The sequence below is a fragment of the Oncorhynchus kisutch genome, linkage group LG30, assembly GCF_002021735.2.
Source record: "Oncorhynchus kisutch isolate 150728-3 linkage group LG30, Okis_V2, whole genome shotgun sequence".
Lineage (NCBI taxonomy): Eukaryota > Metazoa > Chordata > Actinopteri > Salmoniformes > Salmonidae > Oncorhynchus > Oncorhynchus kisutch.
Genome location: NC_034203.2, coordinates 42,161,874 through 42,186,180, shown reverse-complemented (window position 1 = coordinate 42,186,180; position 24,307 = coordinate 42,161,874). Strand labels below are relative to the sequence as shown.

Here is a 24,307-nt window from a genome sequence, read left to right as displayed (position 1 = left end):
TGATCTAAGAATGTACAGAGCACCTGACTTATTAGGCAACTTGGACATGCTGTGCTTCAGTGCTGCTCCTAGGCCTACTGTATATAGTGGTATTGATGGCTGTCATCCCTATGGCTAGATCATTGTAGTAGTATTGATGGCGGTCATCCCTATGACTAGATCATTGTAGTAGTATTGATGGTTGTCATCCCTATGACTAGATCATTGTAGTAGTATTGATGGCTGTCATCCCTATGTAGTATTGATGGCTGTCATCCCTATGCCCTGATCATTGTAGTAGTATTGATGGCGGTCATCCCTATGACTAGATCATTGTAGTAGTATTGATGGCGGTCATCCCTATGACTAGATCATTGTAGTAGTATTGATGGCGGTCATCCCTATGACTAGATCATTGTAGTAGTATTGATGGCGGTCATCCCTATGACTAGAACTGTATGTCATTGTGAGCCATGTGGATTTGCGTGTTCAACGTTGTTTTATAATGGTCATTTTCTGGGACAATAAACGTAAAACTACTGTAGAAACCTGGGCAACTGGCTGTTCCTTTTATAGACCCGCGGAACAATTTCCAAAAATAGTAAAAACACATAATTTTTTTATTCTGAAGGAACTCAGTCGGGGTCTCAACTTATTGTTGCTAGGTAGAATAGTAGAGGTGCCAGTTTGAAATGTGGTTTTATCAGTCACTGTTAGTTACTCCATTAGCCATGTCAGCAGATTGGTAAGTTACTCTAGCGGCCAACTATCTATACTTGTAGTAATCACGACTGAATTGCCGACCGGGGGCCCGCGTTGATATCATTAATCACTCTCACTCAGATATCATATTAACCTTGCTAGCAGCAGGCAAACGTGACAAGTTTGACTGCTGCTAGCAAGGCATAATGCTATGCTAGGCTATGATAAACTTACACAAATGCTTGTCTAGCGTTGGCTGTAAAGCATATTTTGAAAATCTGAGATGACAGGGTGATTAACAAAAGGCTAAGCTGTGTGTCAATATATTTCACTTGTGATTTTCATGAATAGGAAGATTTTCTAGGAAGATTTATGTCCGTTGCGTTATGCTAATTAGTGTCCGATGATGATAACGGTCCCGTTCACGGGCTGGGCGTCACTACAGGTTAAAAACGGTCATTACTTCTCTCCACCACATGTCAAAATGTGTAGAATTGCAGCAAATTTACTTTAAAACTGTTTTCTATCCACTGTAGTGGGGTGGGGTGGGGGGGGCTCCAAAAGTCTCCGGCCGGTTCTGACTGCATGTCTGGGAATGGATGTGGGTACGCAGGCCCCTCCCCCCGAACCACTGTAGCCCCTTATGATGAGTTCCCATTGTTGTTGTGGGCCCCGACCCCTTCCTTCAAAGTTGCCCATCCCTGAACTACACTGTCCAATCGCAGGAGGAGGAAGGAGGGTGAGGGACCAATGAGGTAACAGATCTGAAAACATCCCCACTGTCACTGTCCAATCACAGGAGTAGCGGCTCCACCTCAACATCTGATAGGCCGGGTAGAATCCTCAACTAGGAATGTATTGGGTAACAATGGCATACACCTATCCAATCCGTTTCTGATCTACGTGTCTAAAGTTCCAGATGTCATTTTCATTATGATGATGATGATGGTGATGAAGATTCTACATATTATTATTATTATTATTATATATATTAATATTACCTTAAACTCCAGCTCCATGGCGGTGACGGTCTCCCCTGTGGGCGGCTGGGTGAGTTTCTGGATGTGTGCGTACAGATTGCGTGCGGGGACCTCAGTGAGGCCACAGGTGGCTGCCTCTAGCAGGGCCTCGTGGATAAAGACATATTGGTCCTCAGTCTGCACCATGTAGTTCCTCTGAGCTCTCATACACGTCACATGACCGTAGATATCCACCGACTTCTCATGCTTCATACGCTCCAGCATGGCCTCGATCACGATCAGGCAGCCTGTTCTACCCACGCCCGCACTGAGGGATGAGGGAGGAGAGAGGTTAACATTACACGCCCACACTGAGGGAGGAGAGAGGTTAACATTACATGCCCGCACTGAGGGAGGAGGGAGGTTAACATTACACGCCCGCACTGGGAGAGGAGGGAGGAGAGAGGTTAACATTACATGCCCACACTGAGGGAGGAGGGAGGAGAGAGGTTAACAGTACACACCCGCACTGAGGGAGGAGGGAGGTTAACATTACACACCCGCACTGAGGGAGGAGAGAGGTTAACATTACACGCTCGCACTGAGGGAGGAGGGAGGTTAACATTACACACCCGCACTGGGGGAGGTTAACATTACACACCCGCACTGAGGGAGGTTAACATTACACACCCACACTGAGGGAGGTTAACATTTCACGCCCGCACTGAGGGAGGAGGGAGATTAACATTACATGCCTGCACTGAGGGAGGAGGGAGGAGGGAGATTAACATTACACGCCCACACTGAGGGAGGTTAACATTTCACGCCCGCACTGAGGGAGGAGGGAGATTAACATTACATGCATGCACTGAGGGAGGAGGGAGGAGAGAGGTTAACATCACACACCCGCACTGAGGGAGGAGGGAGGAGAGAGGTTAACATCACACACCCGCACTGAGGGAGGTTAACATTTCACGCCCGCACTGAGGGAGGAGGGAGATTAACATTACACACCCGCACTGAGGGAGGAGGGAGATTAACATTACACACCCACACTGAGGGAGGAGGGAGGAGAGAGGTTAACATTACACACCCACACTGAGGCAGAAGGGAGGAGAGAGGTTAACATTACACACCCACACTGAGGGAGGAGGGAGGAGAGAGGTTAACATTATTGGGGGTGTCTTGCTAATTGCCTATAATTTCCACCTGTTGTCTATTCCATTTGCACAACAGCATGTGAAATGTCTTGTCAATCACTGTTGTTTCCTTTACTTGTTTGAGCAGTGTGTGTATACATATATATATATATATTTTAAGCATTGGGGGGGCTGGGTATATATATATCCACACACACACACACACACACACACACACACACACACACACACACACACACACACACACACACACACACACACACACACACACACACACACACACATACTATTGTAGAATAATAGTGAAGACATGAAAACTATGAAATAACACATATGGAATCATATTTTATATTTCAGATTCTTCAAAGTAGCCACCCTTTCCCTTATTGACAGTTTTGCACCTACTAGGCATTCTCTCAACCAGCTTCATGAGGTAGTCACCTGGAATGCATTTCAATGAGTTAAAAGTTCATTTGTGGAATTTCTTTCCCTCTTATTGCGTTTGAGCCAATCAGTTGTGTTGTGACAAGGTAGGGGGGTATACAGAACATAGCCCTATTTGGTAAAAGACCAAAGTCCATATTATTACAAGAACAGCTCAAATAAGCAAAGAGAAACGACAGTCCATCATTACTTTAAGACATGAAGGTCAATCAATACGGAAACATTTCAAGAACTTTTAAAGTTTCTTCAAGTGCAGTCGCAAAAACTGTATAGTTTACCTGCAGTGTACCACCATGGGCCCAGCGTCAGGGGGGTTGCAGGCTTTGACCCGTCGTAGGAAGGCCAGGATAGGGGTGGGGTACTCTGGTACCCCGTGGTCCGGCCAGGCCATGAACTGGAACTGACGAATCTCACGCTTCTCACTGGAACCATTCTGTAGGAGAAAACCCGGAGAAAATCAACCAAGGGAACAAAATTGTTAATGGTGTTCATTATTGTGTGTGTGTGTGTGTGTGTGTGTATGAAGCATTTTCCAGGTGGCTAGCAGAGGGGTTAGAAATGAAAATGAAACCAACCAACCATCACGCTGGTCTGAGAGGTGAGTTAGTAGAATGATAAGTTGTGATGGAGGGATGCAATGGAATGAAGAAGAATGAATGAAAGAGAGAATGAAACAGACAGGTGATTCCATACACTAGGGATGGGGAGAGGGAGAGACAGAGAGCGAGCGAGAGCTAGAGAGGGAGAAACAGAGATCGAGAGAGAGAGGGAGAAACAGGGATCGAGAGAGAGAGAAACAGATTGAGAGAGAGCGAGAGAAACAGGGAAAGAGAGAGAGAGACAGACAGACAGACAGAGAGAGACAGAGATTGAGTGAAAAAGACAGACAGACAGAGATCGAGTGAGAGAGATCGAGAGCGCGCGAGAGATCGAGGGAGAAGCAGAGATTCGAGAGACAGGCAGACAGAGAGAGAGAAACAGGGATCGAGAGAGAGAGACAGGCAGACAGAGAGAGAGAGCGAGAGAAACAGGGATCGAGAGAAACAGAGAGAGCGAGAGACAGAGATTGAGTGAGAGAGACAGGATACTTGACAACGAGGACTCTGAGTCAGCTAATATAAATCTCTATAAGTCTGGAACAGTAATGGTACAGGGCAACCCCAAACAGTTTCAGCTGTTCTTTCACCTAATCAAAGAATTAGCCCAGCAGGAGAATCTCCACTGCTGGTGGAGGAGAGAGACATATCTACACTCTGGACTGTGGTGAGACAACTACAACAGGAGAAAGAGGAGCAGAACACTAGAGGAGAGGATCAGACTGCTGGTGGAGGAGAGAGACATATCTACACTCTGGACTGTGGTGAGACAACTACAGGAGAAAGAGCAGGAGCAGGAGCAGGAGCAGAACAGAGCACTAGAGGAGAGGATCAGATTGCTGTAGGAGAGGTTGAGGGGGATGGAGGAGAGGTTGAGGGGGATGGCATGTGACAGAGAACCACCTACTAGAGGGCTGGCCACCCCCACAGAGAAGCCAGCAGCACACCCCACCTCAGCACCCTGACCATAGCATCGACATCACAGCAGAACAGTCCACACCAGACCCTGACCATAGCATCGACACCACAGCAGAACAGTCCACACTAGACCCTGACCATAGTCTCGACACCACAGCAGAACAGTCCACACTAGACCCTGACCATAGTGTCGACACCACAGCAGAACAGTCCACACCAGACCCTGACCATAGCATCGACATCACAGCAGAACAGTCCACACCAGACCCTGACCCACCAGACCCTGACCATAGTGTCGACACCACATCAGAACAGTCCACACCAGACCCTGACCATAGCATCGACATCACAGCAGAACAGTCCACACCAGACCCTGACCCACCAGACCCTGACCATAGTGTCGACACCACAGCAGAACAGACCACACCAGATCCTGACCATAGCATCGACACCACAGCAGAACAGTCCACACCAGACCCTGACCATAGCATCGACATCACAGCAGAACAGTCCACACCAGACCCTGACCATAGCATCGACATCACAGCAGAACAGTCCACACCAGACCCTGACCATAGCATCGACATCACAGCAGAACAGTCCACACCAGACCCTGACCATAGCATCGACACCACAGCAGAACAGTCCACACCAGACCCTGACCATAGCATCGACATCACAGCAGAACAGTCCACACCAGACCCTGACCATAGCATCGACATCACAGCAGAACAGTCCACACCAGACCCTGACCATAGCATCGACATCACAGCAGAACAGACATTACCATAGCCACTGCCCAAGCCTGAAGCAGGGTTGTTTGGTACGCATACAGTCCACACTCAAGGTTTCCAAACGGCCAAACATTCAATGACATCCAGGGATATGGTGCAACATAAATGTTTATTCTTCTTATATCTAACAAAGAAATGATTCTCCAATCAACTTAAAGCATAGAATAGTTGATATGGAAGATTCATATTATGACCTGTCTGTATGTCTGTATGGTCAAAAAACTATACCGCTCCCGCATCTAGCAAGGACTCCCTCCCCCGAAGGCCCAACTTCCTACCTTTATCCTAACACACTTACCACAATACAATGAATGGGCAAGAGGGGGGGGCCAAAAACTGAGTTACACTAACAACAAATGAATATATCTCAATCAGGTAAATATACATCATAAAGGTACCTAATATTTCGTAATATACATTAATATTTAATATATTTACACAAATGTACATGGAGCTCCGTATGTTCAGTCTTTTACACAAATATGTCCAAATCGGCTTTAACAAACCAGCCCCTAATTGTTGACTGCACTGAATGCACAACAATGACTTAATGTTCAAACATAGAGCCAACACACAACATTCTATACCAGAGCACTATTACAGTCCATAGCTATATACAGATATACAAGGTGCCCTGTAGGAACAGAGTCCATAGCTATATACAGATATACAAGGTGCCCTGTGGGAACAGAGTCCATAGCTATATACAGGTATACAAGGTGCCCTGTAGGAACAGAGTCCATAGCTATATACAGATATACAAGGTGCCCTGTAGGAACAGAGTCCATAGCTATATACAGATATACAAGGTGCCCTGTAGGAACAGAGTCCATAGCTATATACAGATATACAAGGTGCCCTGTAGGAACAGAGTCCATAGATCTCAGTATACAAATATACAAGGTCCCATATAGGAACAGAGTCCATAGATCTCAGTATACAAATATACAAGGTCCCATATAGGAACATAGTCCATAGATCTCAGTATACAAATATACAAGGTCCCATATAGGAACATAGTCCATAGATCTCAGTATACAAATATACAAGGTGCCATGTAGGAACATAGTCCATAGATCTCAGTCTGAGTTGAAGTGTAAAGGTGTTCAACTTCCAAAAATGTCAAGAGTTTGACGTCCAAAAATGTACGACATCGAAGAATGTAAGAGTACGACATCAACGAATCAGAGATGCACGTGATTCTAAGATGGAGCACTGTGTGTGTGTGTGTGTCACTACGTCGCCTCAAGGAGCAGACAGAGTTTATTGATAGGTCTCTGTAAGATATTGGTCTTAGTCTTAACCATGACGCTCTGGACAAGACCTTTGGCCCCTGGCAACGCCTCCACCACACGCCCCCATTAGCCAAGAGTTCCTTGGGGCGGTGTCATCGTCGATGGCAACAAGGTCACCAGGACTGAAGTTTCTCTTAGTTATGTTCCACTTGTTCCGCTCCTGCATAAGTGGAAGATACTCCCTGATCCATCTCTTCCAGAAGAGGTCACTGATATATTGTACTTGCTTCCATCTCCTTCGTGAGTATAGGTCGCTTCTCTGGAATAGTCCTGGTGGCAGGACTGGCTTAGCTTTCAGATGAAGCAGATGGTTCGGAGTCAGGGGTTCTAGATCCTTAGGGGCATTTGTTACAGTAGTGATTGGTCTGTGGTTCATAAATCGCCTCAACTTCACACAATGCTGTCTTGCAAAGCCTCATCATCCAGTACTTGCTCTTTAAGGACTGAATAGAGGATCTTTTTCACCAGTCGGATCAACCTCTCCCATACCCCCCCCCCCCCCATGGTGGGCTCCAGAGGGAGGATTGAATGACCATGTCACTCCTTCCTTCAGTAATTCATTTTGAATCTTGTTGTGATCCAGCTCTTTCAGAGCTTCTCCTAGCTCTCTGTGTGTTCCAACAAAGTTGGTGCCACTGTCTGTTCTGATACTTGTTACTGGGCCCCTTCGACAGATGAAGCTGCGCAGGCCATTGATGCAGGAATCAGTATCCAGATAACTAGCAACTTCTAGATGGACAGCTCGACTCACAAGGCAAGTAAAGATCACACCATACCGCTTCACATGAACGCGGCCTCGCCCTCATCTCTATGGGGCCGAAGTAATCTATGCCCACATGGGTGAAAGGCAGCAAATCAGGTGACACCCGATCTTGTGGAAGGTCAGCCATCTTCTGTTCTCCAGCTCTTGCTTGCATCCGCCTGCAGAAGGCACAGCTCTTAAGGATCTTCCTTTGCGAAGAAGTTGGCACAGGGTATCCAATATCGCTGGCAAAGTCTAGAAAGCACGTGACCTCTCCCAGAGGGGCCAACCTGCTCATGGATGTGGAGTAAGATCAGTCTGGAGATGTAGGAGTCTTTGGGCAGGATCATAGGATTCTTTAGTTCCGGTAGGCATAGCAGCTTTGCTTAATCTTCCTCCCACTCTCAGAATGCCATTGTCAATAATTGGATCAAGCTTACAGATTGAGCCGCCTCTCTTTGCACATTGTTTTCCTTTCACAACTAGTGCAATTTCTTGTTTAAAGTGCTGCCGTTGCTCAAATTGAATGATGACCTTTTCTGCTTCATCTAGGTCATCCACAGACAGACTTTCTTTTCCAAACGTCAGTTTGAACTTGTCAATTTGTTCCGTCAGTGAGTTTGTCAGACTCTGATCTGATCTTGGATCAGTTTGAGAGAGAATTTCCCTTTTCTGGCTTAACTGTAGAAGAAGTCTTCAGTTTCAGCATCCAGGCAACTGCTTTCTTCAAGCTGTTCCATGTTGAATAGTACTCAATCAGTTTGCTGGTTGGACTCTTTTCTTCAACACTTGTACTGTTTACGATTACGTCTTTTCTCACCTCTGGATCATCCGGAGGGATGGAGCCAAGCTCCTCTGGGACTTTCGGCCATTGAGTTTCTGTTTTCTCCAGAAATTCTGGTCCTTTGCGCCATCTCTTTGAGTTCAGGAACATTTCAACATGTAATCCTCTTGAGGCATCATCGGCTGGGTTGTGTTTGGAGTTCAAATACTTCCACTGTTTTGCTTTAACATAGAAGTTGGACTTGACTGTTTGAATCACCTCTTCATTGTATCTCTCACAGTTGTCTTCTGCAGTCTTTCGCAGTGCAAAATTTGCACAACTTGGAGAGGATATAGCACCGAAAAGATGAACCGTCATTCCTGTACTCCTCCAATCTTTTGTTAGTTTCACCGTCCGGCCACCATAGGAATCGCAGGAAGTCTAAGTCATCTTCATCTTTAATCTTCATGAAAATTACATGGATGTCTGCCATCATGGCAATGTGCTCTTGCCGAAATCTTAGCAAGACTCCTATAAGTGTGTTTGCCAGGTCAAGGCCTTGAAGGAGTTCACTGTTGAGATGTACCTTTATAGGATGAAGAACAGTCAAACACCACTCATATCGTTCCTTTGCGCTTATGGTGAATGCCATGGTGTGGTATGTACCATGCCTTGCCTTTCTCTCTGAGGAGCTGTTCTTGTGGTTCCTTCTCGGCGTAACCTTTTGTTATCATCTCTTCCATGAAGCCTTTGTACTCTGCAGCGTAACCTTTGTCCCTCTTGAACATCCTGATAATATTTAGAGCCCGCTGCTTTGCCATGTCACGATTGTTTGGCAGGACTACATCTTTGTTGCGAAAGGGCAACGGTAAGTAGTAGGGATGGTCTTTGAGGGTTATGGAGCTTGATACGATCTCCATAAACCTACGATCCTCAGCTGACATCTCACTTTTCTCTTCATACTCTCTTTCAGGGAAGTCATGGTTGTACTGATTTACAAGAAGAACCCCCAGGTCGGCCATTGAGATACGATTGGCCATCATCGTAGGATGTCCAGATTCTTCTGCCATGGTACAATTGTTAAGAGGACCGTTCATCACCCACCCTAAGAGGGTTTTCACTGCATACGGTCCGTTGCCTTGACTATTTATGATTTGCCAGGGTTCCATTGCCTTTGGAGCATTTACGCTAATCAGGAGTTCGACGTCAGCATCAATCTCCTTCAACTGAACCTCTTTCCGGTATGGCCACCTTTTGAGATCTTTCTGGGTGGGAATATTCTCCCTTGTCACTGGGATCTTATTTTGGGTGTAGACCTTTGGTAATGCAAGAAATGTGTTGCCTTCCACATTGCCAATCTCTAATCCAGATATCTCAAACCTCTTGGTAGGACTCTCCATTATTCATTCATTATTATTATTCGCCCCATTATTTCAATCTCACTGCCTTCAGCTTGCCTCATGAGTCTCTCCGTACAAAATGTTGCTGAGCTACCAGAATCGAGAAATGCATAGGTTAACGCAGACTTGCTTCCATTTGCCATCTTTACTTGAACTGGCACAATTGCAAGTGCACAATCTGCACCGGCCCCGGTATCTTCACCAGCTTCCAGTGAAACAAGAGCACTGCTGACGGTCTCCTCCCGCTTTACTGCTACACCCCTCGTATCTGCCTTCAGAGATCTAAATCTCTCTCTTCCTTCAATGTGCAGGATAGTGGGGTGCTTTCTTTGACAGCTCTGACAGATCATCCTTCTTTTACATTATTTGCTTAAGTGTCCTCTCATCAAACAGCCAAAATAAAGGTATTTTGATCTCAGAAACTCAACCTTGGCTTCGTGTGGCTGTGCCTTCACCTGTTGGCAGTCGACCAAGAAATGCTCACCTGCGCAAAATACACATGAGATACTGGGAGCATCAGAAGGGTAGGTGCCTGGTTTCTTGACTTTGAATGTTTGTTCTTTTAGAGGTTTTTCAGGGTCACAATCTGCCACTACAGCTACTGCAGTGGCAAAGCTGCTTCCCCTACTCTTGGACTTGAACTGCTGTTTAAAGTCAGCTTCTGTTTTGGTTTAAAAACACTTTTTGTTGGTCAGGGGATCTTGAATATCTCCGTACAACGGATCCTGCAGTGTTTTGGCCTGTTTTTCCATGAACATCACAAGGTCACTGAACTGAACTGGGCCCTCTGGTGGCTTCTCTCTAAAATATCACATGCCGTAGACCTCCATTATTCCCTTAGTTTGTAGGGAAGTTTTGACATGATCAACTTTATGTTGGAGGGAAGATTAAGCTCTTCCATGTTCTGTAGGTCTTGCATAGCGTTACAGCAACCTCTAAGATAGAGTGCATAGCCACCCAGTCCCTTTCCATCATCTGGTTTGATGTTTGTCCAGTTCCATGCCTTTTCCATGTAAGCAGTGGTGACTTTGATTTCATTGCCAAAGTGTTCCTTTAACAACCTCTTAGCCTCTGCATAGCCTCTTCTGGCTTCCATATGCAGACAACTACGGACCAGATCCTTGGGCTGACCAGAGGTGTCCTGTTCCAGGTAATAGAGCCTATCCTGGTGACAGCTTGTCTTATCTTCTATACCATGCTCAAATGCACGCATGAATGGCCTAAAGTTTAGAGTTTGTGCTGTAGTACAAGGAGGTCAGCAATTTCATTCTGCCTTTGCATGACAGTAGAGAGGTTATCATGGCTGGTATTATGGCTGATACCCGCAGTGTTGATTCTGTGTTGATTGCTAGACCTTGATGTTGGCTGCTGAAGGGTGTGGTTTATGACTGTTTTCTGAATAGGTTTTGATGGCTTTGTGGTTGGTTGTTGTAAAACTCTTTGTAGTGGGGTCTTTGGAACTGCACCTAATGCAGCAAACTCAACAGGTGATGGTTCAGGTTCCTCACAGACCACGGGTTCCTGGTTCTCAAAATAAGAGTTCATTCCATCTTCTTGGCTTAGTAAGTGGGCTGCCACAGCATTGGGATTGAGAAGTTGACTCAACACTCTCCAGGACCTTCCGTTTGGCATTATATGCTGCTATGTCAGTTTCCAGTGCCATTTCTTCCCTCCTAACATTCAGTTGAGCTTTCTGTTGTTCCAGTTGAGCTTTCTGTTGTTCCAGTTGAGCTTTCTGTTGTTCCAGTTGAGCTTTCTGTTGTTCCAGTTGAGCTTTCTGTGGTTCCAGTTGAGCCTTCTCCAGTTCCAATGCATGCTTGTTCTGTAATGATGCTTGGTGAGCTAGTAGAGCTGCTCGTTCTGCCTCAGCTTTTAGGCGTGCAGAGGACACTGAGGAAGCAGTCTTAGAATACTTTGTTTTACTTGATGTGTTTGACACATTGGAAATGCTGTCGTGTGGTTCAATGAACGTTTGTGGCTCAATTTCATATTTTTTTCCATATTTCCACCTCTTTCAGGAAATGTTCATAAGTTCTCATTCTTGGTTGATAATAGTTAATGCTCTCATTTCCTGTTCCTCCTCTGTGACCAGCTCTAGCTCAGATTCATGAGCATTCTTAAAGTAATTGAGAACAGCATCAAAAGCTTCAAGACTCTCATCCACAGTTTCAATGTTTCCTCCATCAACAAGAAGGGCTTTTATTTCATTCATTTTGCGTGTACACACTCCACGTTTGCTTCTCCGGGCTGCATAGAGTGAATTTAGATGCTCCTCTGCCCTCTCCAGTGGAGTCTTATTTGGGATTTCATCTCTAACAAACCCCAAGTCCAGTGGCTCTCACCCCCTCTGAGCACCCCCCCTGTCAGCCACCCTGATAGCCCTTCTGACAACCCCCCCCACACCCACTGAGGACAAACACAAGACACAGATTGTACTACTTATGGACTCAAATGGGAAATATATACAAGAAAAAAACCTTTTTCCCAAACACAGTGTGTCTAAACTCTGGTGTCCAAACACCCAGCACGCCCTAGACCTTCTCTCTGAGGACCAACTAGGGTCACCCAGCCACATAATAATACACACAGGCACAAACGACCTGAGAGCACAGCAGGAAAGGGTGGCCACAGCACTGAAGGGAGTGATTGAAAAGGCTTCCTCTACTTTCCCCAAAGCACAAGTGGTTATCTCCACCCTGCTACCATGAAAAGATTTCCACCCTGCCACAATACAGCGGGTAAACGCAAGTATTTCCCGTGACTGTGCCTTGAAAAGGCTTCCTCTACTTTCCCCAAAGCACAAGTGGTTATCTCCACCCTGCTACCATGAAAAGATTTCCACCCTGCCACAATACAGCAGGTAAACGCAAGTATTTCCCGTGACTGTGCCTCAAAACCAAACGTTTTCCTGGCCCACCACTCCACCCTGGACTTGAACAGCCTCTATGATCAGGTCCACCTCTACAAGGCAGCAGTGCCCACCTTTTCCCGGACTCTAAAGGACATCGCTCTCAAACGTATCCCCAACACTTCACACAGGAGCAACAGATCAATAGACACCCCACCCAGACCAGCGAGACACTCTCCCAGACCTGCGGGACCAGCCCCTGGACCAACACATAGAGGACCCACGCCAAGAGGACTTACATCCAGACCACAGCACCCCCAGCCACATCCACACCCCAACAAATCAACACCCCTCCCACGTCAACCATGCCCACACCCCATTTAGGCCCCCTCAGATCAGACCTATGCCCCTCCTGCCCACCCCATGCACCCCACCGCCGCAAAGAGGGCCTCAACATGGAAGTCACACATACGCCCAGGTAGTGAGGGGGCAAACAGGCCCAACCCCCACTCTTACACTAGCCCAAGCCAATGGCATGTACCAGATGCTCAGCAGGCTCTGCTCACACTTACTGGCCTGCGGCCAAACCAAACGACCAACAACATTGGACACTTTATGGAACACAAAGCCTTCACTATACCATCCTGGAATATCCCAGGCCTGAGGTCATCTGCCTTTGGCCTAAAGAGCAGGAACCTGGACTTCACCAAAGAAATCGGTAATACAGACATCCTGCAAGAAACCTGGTATAGAGGAGATGGACCCACTGGTTGCCCTCTGGGTTACAGAGAGCTGGTAGTCCCATCCACCAGACTACCAGGTGTGAAACAGGGAAGGGACTCAGGGGTATGCTAATTTGGTATAGAGCAGACCTAACTCACTCCATTAAACTAACCAAAACAGGAACATTTTACATTTGGCTAGAAATTCAAAAGGAAAATATCTTAACAGAGAAAAATGTCCTCCTGTCCTCCTACGTGTATATCCCCCCACTAGAATCCCCATACTTTAATGAAGACAGCTTTTCCATCCTGGAGGAGGAAATCAATCATTTCCAGGCCCAGGGACATGTACTAGTCTGTGGCGACCTAAATGCCAGAACCGGACAAGAACCTGACACCCTCAGCACACAGGGGGACAAACACCTGCCTGCAGGTGACAGCATTCCCTCTCACATATGCCCCCCTAGGCACAACTATGACAACATAACCAACAAAAACGGGTCACAACTCCTGCAGCTCTGTCGCACGCTGGGTATGTACATAGTCAATGGTAGGCTTCGAGGGGACTCCTATGGTAGGTACACCTATAGCTCATCTCTTGGCAGTAGTACTGTAGACTACTTCATCACTGACCTCAACCCAGAGTCTCTCAGAGCGTTCACAGTCAGCCCACTGACACCCACATCAGACCACAGCAAAATCACAGTCTACTTGAAAAGAGCAATACTCAATCATGAAGCATCAAAGCAAAAGGAACTGAGTAACATTAAGAAATGCTATAGATGGAAAAATTCAGTTTGGAAACCTACCAAAAAACAATTAGGCAACAAAAAATTCAATGCCTTTTAGACAATTTCCTGGGTAAAACGTTCCACTGTAATAGTGAAGGTGTTAACTTGGCAGTAGAAAATCTTAACAGTATATTTGACCTCTCACCTTCCCTATCAAATCTAAAAATCTCAAATATAAAATCGAAGAAAACAACAATGACAAATGTTTTGATGAAGAATGCAAAAACCGAAGAAAGAAATTGAGAAACCTGTCCAACCAAAAACATAGAGACCCGGAAAACCTCAGTCTACGCCTTCACTATGGTGAATCACTAAAACAATACAGAAATACACTACGGAAAAAGAAGGAACAGCACGTCAGACATCAGCAACAACAACACGAACAACACAAATAATTATCTATCCAAAATAGAGATGTCTGGGTAAACCACTTCTCCAATCTTTATGGCTCTATAACAAAGAATAAAGAGCAAAAACATATACAGGATCAAATACAGATCTTAGAATCAACTATTAAAGACCAGAACCCACTGGATTCCAGAACCCACTGGATTCTCCAATTACCTTGAATGAGCTACAGGACAAAATAAAAACCCTCCAACCCAAAAAGCCATGTGGTGTTGATGGTATCCTTAATGAAATGATCAAATGTACAGACAACAAATTCCAATTGGCAATACTAAAACTCTTTAACATCCTCCTTAGCTCTGGCATCTTCCCCAATATTTGGAACCAAGGACTGATCACCCCAATCCACAATAGAGGAGACAAATTTGACCCCAATAACTACCGTGGGATATGTGTCAACAGTAACCTTGGGAAAATCCTCTGCATTATCATTAACAGCAGACTCATACATTTCCTCAATGAAAACAATGTACTGAGCAAATGTCAAATTACCGTACAACAGACCATGTATTCACCCTGCACACCCTAATTGACAACCAAACAAACCAAAACAAAGGCAAAGTCTTCTCATGCCTTCATGATTTCAAAAAAGCCTCAATCTGGCATGAGGGTCACACAAATTTCTTCACACAGGGTCATGGGGTGAGACAGGGATGCAGCTTAAGCCCCACCCTCTTCAACATATATATCAACGAATTGGCGCGGGCACTAGAAAAGTCTGCACACCCGGCCTCACCCTAGAAGAATCTGAAGTCAAATGTCTACTGTTTGCTGATGATCTGGTGCTTCTGTCACCAACCAAGGAGGGCCTACAGCAGCACCTAGATATTCTGCACAGATTCTGTCAGACCTGGGCCCTGACAGTAAATCTCAGTAAGACAAAAATAATGGTGTTCCAAAAAAGGTCCAGTCGCCAGGACCACAATTACAAATTCCATTTAGACACCATTTCCCTAGAGCACACAAAAAACTATACATACCTCGGCCTAAACATCAGCACCACAGGTAACTTCCACAAAGCTGTGAACGAGCTGAGAGACAAGGCAAGAAGGGCCTTCAACACCATCAAAAGGAACATATAATTCAACATACCAATTAGGATCTGGCTAAAAATACTTGAATCAGTCATAGAGCCCATTGCCCTTTATGGCTGTGAGTTCTGGGATCCGCTCACCAACCAAGACTTCACAAAATGGGACAAACACCAAATTCAGACTCTGTATGCAGAATTCTGCAAAAATATCCTCCATGTACAACGTAGAACACCAAATAATGCATGCAGAGCAGAATTAGGCCGATACCCACTAATTATCAAAATCCAGAAAAGAGCCATTAAATTCTACAACCACCTAAAAGGAAGCGATTCCCAAACCTTCCATAACAAAGCCATCACCTACAGAGAGCTGAACCTGGAGAAGAGTTCCCTAAGCAAGCTGGTCCTGGGGCGCTGTTCACAAACACAAACACACCCCACAGAGCCCCAGGACAGCAACACAATTAGACCCAACCGAATCATGAGAAAACTAAAAAGATAATTACTTGACACATTGGAAAAAATTAACAAAAAAACAGAGCAAACTAGAATGCTATTTGGCCCTAAACAGAGAGTACACAGCGGCAGAATACCTGACCACTGTGACTGACCCAAACTTAAGCAAAGCTTTGACTATGTACAGACTCAGTGAGCATAGCCTTGCCATTGAGAAAGGCCACCGTAGGCAGACATGGCTCTCAAGAGAAGACAGGCTATGGACACACTGCCCACAAAATGAGGTGGAAACTTAGCTGCAACTCCTAACCTCCTGTCCAATGTATGACCATATTAGAGACACATATTTCCCTCAGATTACACAGATCCACAAAGAATTTGTTTATTTCACTTTTGTATATTATCTACCTCACTTGCTTTGGCAATGTTAACACGTTTCCCATGCCAATAAAGCCCCTTGAAATTGAATTGAATTGAAAGAGAGAGACAGATCGAGTGAGACAGGCAGACAGAGAGAGAGAGAGACACACAGAGATCGAGTGAGAGAGATCAACAGACAGAGAGAGAGAGACAGAGAGAGAATGAGAGAGACAGAATGAGAGAGACAGAATGAGTGAGACAGGCAGACAGAGAGAGAGAGAGAGACACAGAGATCGAGTGAGAGAGATCGACAGACAGAGAGAGAGAGACAGAGAGAGAATGAGAGAGACAGAATGAGAGAGACAGAATGAGAGTCCCTTACCTTGTAGAGAGCGAAGGTGCGTACGCTGTAGGTAGCCAGCTCCACAGTATCCAACATGCTGACCTGTATCATACCATAGGTCTCTGTCCCTCTGACAGGCCAGTACTGGTCACACTTCACCTGGTAGAGGAGGAAGAACACAATCAGTTGGGTCCAGAGTTTGACCTCATGCTTCTCTAAATATCATACACTGGAGTTTGGGAGTCTTTCCTAGGGAAAACTCCTGGCCCAATGCACAACAATGTGGTACGCTGGTGAGACAGGGTATAAAGGCATCGCAGTAACAGATAATATTGCCCAATATCTCTCCAAAGCCTCTTGAAGCCTCAGCAGCTCCACTGTCCCTCAATGGAACAGGCGGAACATTCTATCCAGACAGACTGTTTTATTATCAACAAGGTAATAGCTGGTTGGATCATCAGCATCCGTCGTTTACGTTCGCTTCGGAGACCATTTTGTGGAAAATGTCTGCTACCCACTACCCAGAATTCTGTTCTGGGTTATGACATAAATGTAACGTGTTCCAAAATGGCACCCTATTCCCTATATATAGTGCACTACAACGACATAGGGTACAAGGTGCTGTTATGTGTCTAATTCATCCAGTGACGGCAGCCTAGAGGGAGACAGCAGGAGTGACCACCTGGACACATCAGTCTGTGGGACAAACCTTCCCCTCTACCAAGCCTGACGTTAGAGAGGTAAGGGCTAAATGCTAGGGGCCACAACTATATAACATGACAGATACACACAGACCCCGACCTGACACAACATCTATCCACACCTGTGTTATTTTCCTTTTCAATACCGGAGTAACAGATACGCAGAGTTTGACGTTGGCTCCATTAGGCAGAGTTTGACGTTGGCTCCATTAGGCAGAGTTTGACGTTGGCTCCATTAGGCAGAGTTTGACGTTGGCTCCATTAGGCAGAGTTTGACGTTGGCTCCATTAGGCAGAGTTTGACGTTGGCTCTATTAGGCAGAGTTTGACGTTGGCTCTATTAGGCAGAGTTTGACGTTGGCTCCATTAGACAGAGTTTGACGTTGGCTCTATTAGGCAGAGTTTGACGTTGGCTCTATTAGACAGAGTTTGACGTTGGCTCCATTAGGCAGAGTTTGACATTGGCTCAGGCAAGTTGGCGTAAAACACATAACGGTCACCTTGTTGCTAGCTCGTAGCGCCTAGCTCGTAGCTCATAGCTCCTAGCTCTTAGCTCGTAGCTCCTAGCCAACACTGGAGTCTTTTGCAGATTCAACTTAAAAATATATATATATATTTATTTTTTTACCTTTATTTAAGTAAGTAAGTCAGTTATTAAGAACAAATTCTTATTTACCATGACGGCCTCCACCGGCCAAACCCGGGTCGATGCTGGGCCAATTGTGCGCCGCCCTATGGGACTCCCAATCACAGCCGGTTGTGATACAACCACTCTATAATTCAGCAATGAGGAACGAGGAGGTGTGGTATGTGGCTAAGCAGTAGAATCAGATTAAAAAAACGGATAAAAATACACCTTATGGAACAGCGGAGACTGTGAAGAGACACACACACTCTACACACACATTCACATGGATTTTGTATTGTAGATATGTGATAGTAGAGTAGTCTGAGGGAACACACCGAATGTGTTGTAGATATGTGGTAGTAGAGTAGTGGTCTGAGGGAACACACTTAATGTGTTGTAGACATGTGGTAGTAGAGTTGTGGTCTGAGGGAACACACCGAATGTGTTGTAGATATGTGATAGTAGAGTAGTCTGAGGGAACACACCGAATGTGTTGTGAAAAGTGTCATGTTATATTTTCAATTGTATATAACTGATGCTGGAACCCAGGAAGAGTAGCTGCTGCCTTGGTAGGAACTAATGGGGATCCATAATAAACCCCAGGAAGAGTAGCTGCTGTCTTGGCAGGAACTAATGGGGATCCATAATAAACCCAAGGAAGAGTAGCTGCTGCCTTGGCAGGAACTAATGGGGATCCATAATAAACCCCAGGAAGAGTAGCTGCTGTCTTGGCAGGAACTAATGGGGATCCATAATAAACCCCAGGAAGAGTAGCTGCTGCCTTGGTAGGAACTAATGGGGATCCATAATAAACCCCAGGAAGAGTAGCTGCTGCCTTGACAGGAACTAGTGGGGATCCATAATAAACCCCAGGAAGAGTAGCTGTTTCCTTGGCAGGAACTAATGGGGATCCATAATAAACCCCAGGAAGAGTAGCTGTTTCCTTGGCAGGAACTAATGGGGATCCATAATAAACCCCAGGAAGAGTAGCTGTCTCCTTTGCAGGAACTAATGGGGATCCATAATAAATATAAATACCAATAAACCAATAAGACCTGTTCTTACGCAATGCAGAGTACCTGGACACAGCCCTTAGCCGTGGTATATTGGCCATATACCACAAAACCCCTGAGGTGCCTTATTGCTATATAATATATATATATATATATATATTATAAACTCTTAACCAATGTAATTAGAGCAGTAAACACAAGTGTTTTGTTATAATTGTAAATAAAGTCATAGTTGACACATTCACAGTTTATACTGTATATCCTATTGTGTGGGGCGGCAGGTAGCTCAGTGAGTAGGAGAGCTGTGCCAGTAACCAAATCCCCGAGCTGACAAGGTAAAAAATGTGTCGTTCTGCCCCTGAACAAGGCAGTTAACCCACTGTTCCCCTGGGCGTCGATGACGTGGATGTTAATTATGGCAGCTCCCCTGCACCTCTCTGATTCAGAGGGTGTTGGGTTTAAATTCAGAAGACATATTTCAGTTGAATGCATTCAGTTGTACAACTGACTAGGTATTCCCCCTTTCCCTTTTGTGTCCTTATCAGTTAACTACTATACACTACTTCCTCATTATGTACTGTAGTGTTGAGGCAGTAAGGCACGTAAGCATTTCACTGCACCATTTATACCTGCTGTCGACTGTGTACGTGACGAACACCATTTGATTTGAAGCTCGATCAAGCTTGAAAGGAACAAACAATTAAGCAATAAGACATGAGAACGCTGAGGTTGTTGTGTGATAACGTTAAGGCTAACGTTAAGGCTAACGTTAAGGCTAACATTAACGGCTAAGGACTGTTTTAAAACCCGACGCGAAGCAGAGGAAACAGCCGTGGGTGGGGCTTTAAAAATCGTTTACCAAAAAACATACACATATATATATATATATATACAGTTGAAGTCGGAAGTTTACATACACTTATGTTGGAGTCATTAAAATTTGTTTGTCAACCACTCCACAGATTTATTGTTAACAAACTATAGTTTTGGCAAGTCGGTTAGGACATCTACTTTGTGTATGACACAAGTCATTTTCCCAACAATTGTTTACAGACAGATTATTTCACTTATAATTCACTGTATCACAATTCCAGTGGGTCAGAAGTTTACATACAAGTTGACTGTGCCTTTAAACTGCCTGGAAAATTCCAGAAAATGATGCCATGGCTTTAGAATCTTCTGATAGGCTAATTGACATCATTTGAGTCAATTGGAGGTGTACCTGTGGATGTATTTCAAGGCCTACCATCAAACTCAGTGCCTCTTTGCTTGACATCATGGAAAAATCCAAATAAATCAGCCAAAACCTCAGAAAACAAATTGTAGACCTCCACAAGTCTGGTTCATCCTTGGGAGAAATTTCCAACGCCTGAAGGTAACACGTTCATCTGTACAAACAATAAACACCATGGGAACGTATAAACAACATGGGACCACGCAGCCGTCATACCGCTCAGGAAGGAGACGCATTCTGTCTCCTAGAGATGAACGTACTTTGGTGTGAAAAGTGCAAATCAATCCCAGAACAACAGCAAAGGACCTTGTGAAGATGCTGGTGGAAACAGGTACAAAAGTATCTATATCCACAGTAAAAACGAGTCCTATATCGATATAACCTGAAAGGCCACTCAGCAAGGAAGAAGCCACTGCTCCAAAACCGCCATAAAAAAGCCAGACTACAGTTTGCAACTGAACATGGGGACAAAGATCGTATTTTTTGAAGAATTGTCCTCTGGTCTGATGAAACAAAAATAGAACTGTTTGGCCATAATGACCATCGTTATGTTTGGAGGAAAAAGGGGGAGGCTTGCAAGCCGAAGAGCACTATCCCAAACGTGAAGCACGGGGGTGGCAGCATCATGCTGTGGGGGTGCTTTGCTGCAGGAGGGACTGGTGCACTTCACAAAATAGATGGCATCATGAGGTTGGAAAATGATGTGGATATATTGAAGCAACATCTCAAGACATCAGTCAGGAAGTTAAAGCTTGGTCGCAAATGGGTCTTCCAAATGGACAATGACCTCAAGCATACTTCCAAAGTTGTGGCAAAATGGCTTAAGGACAACAAAGTCAAGGTATTGGAGTGGCCATCACAAAGCCCTGACCTCAATCCAATAGAACATTTGTGGGCAGAACTGAAAAAGCGTGTGCGAGCAAGAAGACCTACAAACCTGACTCAGTTACACCAGCTCTGTCAGGAGGAATGGGACAAAATTCACCCAACTTATTGTGGGAAGCTTGTGGAAGGCTACCCAAAAAGTTTGACCCAGGTTAAACAATTTAAAGGCAAAGTTACCAAATAATTATTGAGTGTATGTAAACTTCTGACCCACTGGAAATGTGATGAAAGAAATAAAAGCTGAAATGAATAATTCTCTCTACTATTATTCTGACATTTCACATTCTTAAAATAAAGTGGTGATCCTAACTGACCTAAGACGGGGAATTTTTACTAGGACTAAATGTCAGGAATTGTGAAAAACTGAGTTTAAATGTATTTGGCTAAGGTGTATGTAAACTTCAGACTTCAACTGTATTTATATATATATATATATGGCATGGTTGCTATCCAAACGGCCCGGTCATCCATTCTACTGGCATGGTTGCTATCCAAGCGGCCTGGTCATCCATTCTACTGGCATGGTTGCTATCCAAACGGCCTGGTCATCCATTCTACTGGCATGGTTGCTATCCAAACGGCCTGGTCATCCATTCTACTGGCATGGTTGCTATCCAAACGGACTGGTCATCCATTCTACTGGCATGGTTGCTATCCAAACGGACTGGTAATCCATTCTACTGGCATGGTTGCTATCCAAACGGCCTGGTCATCCATTCTACTGGCATGGTTGCTATCCAAATGGACTGGTCATCCATTCTACTGGCATGGTTGCTATCCAAATGGACTGGTCATCCATTCTACTGGCATGGTTGCTATCCAAACGGACTGGTCGTCCGTTATAAGCTAAAACCTTTTTCAGGGGAGATTACGTTTATGAATTGCCTAGCTGCGTCGTGGGACGGTGGATACGCATTGATAATTAAAATGGAACCGTTAACAGATTACCCAGGGATTGTCGTGAATAACTCCCCGGCTATCAATTCAGGATCCAAACAACACATTTTTATAAATACTAGATAAACCCCAAGTCTGTTTTATACACCATGAAATAACAGATTTAGAGGACCAGAAACAACCTCGTCACGTACACGGACAGTCTGAAACAGTACACATTATCTTCAATGTGCCATTCAGATCCAATCTTCTTCAGAGCATAGCGAGAACACAGACAGACGGTGGCCGAGCCCCAAATGGTAACCTGCTTTAGGTAGTGCACTACAATAGGGTTCCAATCGGGACGGGCAAAGGCACAGAGCATGTTGTTGTCTCCAAACAGAAGGTCAAAGTCAATGGAAAGCCTGTTGAAAATGCCGACTTGCTAAAAGGCCACTAGGATACACTCGGTCATCGATTTGGGATACATGAAGAGGGAGGGAAAGAGGAAGGAGGAAGAGAGAGAGGAAGGGAGGAGGAAGGAGGTAACAACAGTACTGCTATCTTAACCAGACAGAAACTGTGTAGACAACAGGAGAGCTGACATTTGGATGCAGTACCAGATAGAAGAGGCCAATCTTTTCTACGAAAATACTCTCTCCTGTAAAACAGACATTTCCCTGTCTCTCAGTTCAGACAGAGATCATTGTGTCTCTCAGTTCAGACAGAGATCATTGTGTCTCTCAGTTCAGACAGAGATCATTGTGTCTCTCAGTTCAGACAGAGATCATTATGTCTCTCAGTTCAGACAGAGATCATTGTGTCTCTCAGTTCAGACAGATCATTGTGTCTCTCAGTTCAGACAGAGATCATTGTGTCTCTCAGTTCAGACAGAGATCATTGTGTCTCTCAGTTCAGACAGAGATCATTATGTCTCTCAGTTCAGACAGAGATCATTGTGTCTCTCAGTTCAGACAGAGATCATTATGTCTCTCAGTTCAGACAGAGATCATTGTGTCTCTCAGTTCCGACAGAGATCATTGTGTCTCTCAGTTCAGACAGAGATCATTGTGTCTCTCAGTTCAGACAGAGATCATTGTGTCTCTCAGTTCAGACAGAGATCATTGTGTCTCTCAGTTCAGACAGAGATCATTGTGTCTCTCAGTTCAGACAGAGATCATTGTGTCTCTCAGTTCAGACAGAGATCATTGTGTCTCTCAGTTCAGACAGAGATCATTGTGTCTCTCAGTTCAGACAGAGATCATTGTGTCTCTCAGTCAGACAGAGATCATTGTGTCTCTCAGTTCAGACAGAGATCATTGTGTCTCTCAGTTCAGACAGAGATCATTGTGTCTCTCAGTTCAGACAGAGATCATTGTGTCTCTCAGTTCAGACAGAGATCATTGTGTCTCTCAGTTCAGACAGAGATCATTGTGTCTCTCAGTTCAGACAGAGATCATTGTGTCTCTCAGTTCAGACAGAGATCATTGTGTCTCTCAGTTCAGACAGAGATCATTGTGTCTCTCAGTCCAGACAGAGATCATTGTGTCTCTCAGTTCAGACAGAGATCATTGTGTCTCTCAGTTCCGACAGAGATCATTGTGTCTCTCAGTTCAGACAGAGATCATTATGTCTCTCAGTCCAGACAGAGATCATTGTGTCTCTCAGTTCAGACAGAGATCATTATGTCTCTCAGTTCAGACAGAGATCATTATGTCTCTCAGTCCAGACAGAGATCATTGTGTCTCTCAGTTCAGACAGAGATCATTATGTCTCTCAGTTCAGACAGAGATCATTGTGTTTCTCAGTTCAGACATAGATCATTGTGTCTCTCAGTTCAGACAGAGATCATTGTGTCTCTCAGTTCAGACAGAGATCATTGTGTCTCTCAGTTCAGACAGAGATCATTGTGTCTCTCAGTTCAGGCAGAGATCATTGTGTCTCTCAGTTCAGACAGAGATCATTGTGTCTCTCAGTTCAGACAGAGATCATTGTGTCTCTCAGTTCAGACAGAGATCATTGTGTCTCTCAGTTCAGACAGAGATCATTGTGTCTCTCAGTTCAGACAGAGATCATTGTGTCTCTCAGTTCAGACAGAGATCATTGTGTCGCTCAGCTCAGACAGAGATCATTGTGTCTCTCTGTCCAGACAGAGATCATTGTGTCTCTCAGTTCAGACAGAGATCATTGTGTCTCTCAGTTCAGACAGAGATCATTGTGTCTCTCAGTCCAGACAGAGATCATTGTGTCTCTCAGTC

General features: G+C 44.9%; 1 protein-coding gene across 9 annotated transcripts in view; it reads right to left on the bottom strand.

Annotated features, from left to right (window-relative positions):
• The window catches only part of LOC109882246 (receptor-type tyrosine-protein phosphatase F), a 195,715-nt gene that overhangs the window by 20,226 nt on the left and 151,182 nt on the right, over positions 1 to 24,307 (bottom strand). For all 9 annotated transcript variants that reach the window (XM_031810278.1, XM_031810286.1, XM_031810285.1 and 6 more), the window contains 3 exons: positions 16,753 to 16,872; positions 3,523 to 3,677; positions 1,683 to 1,968 (listed from right to left, as the gene is read on the bottom strand). In XM_031810278.1, coding sequence (XP_031666138.1) covers positions 1,683 to 1,968; positions 3,523 to 3,677; positions 16,753 to 16,872 — 561 coding nt within the window. The remainder of the gene's footprint in view (positions 1 to 1,682; positions 1,969 to 3,522; positions 3,678 to 16,752; positions 16,873 to 24,307) is intronic.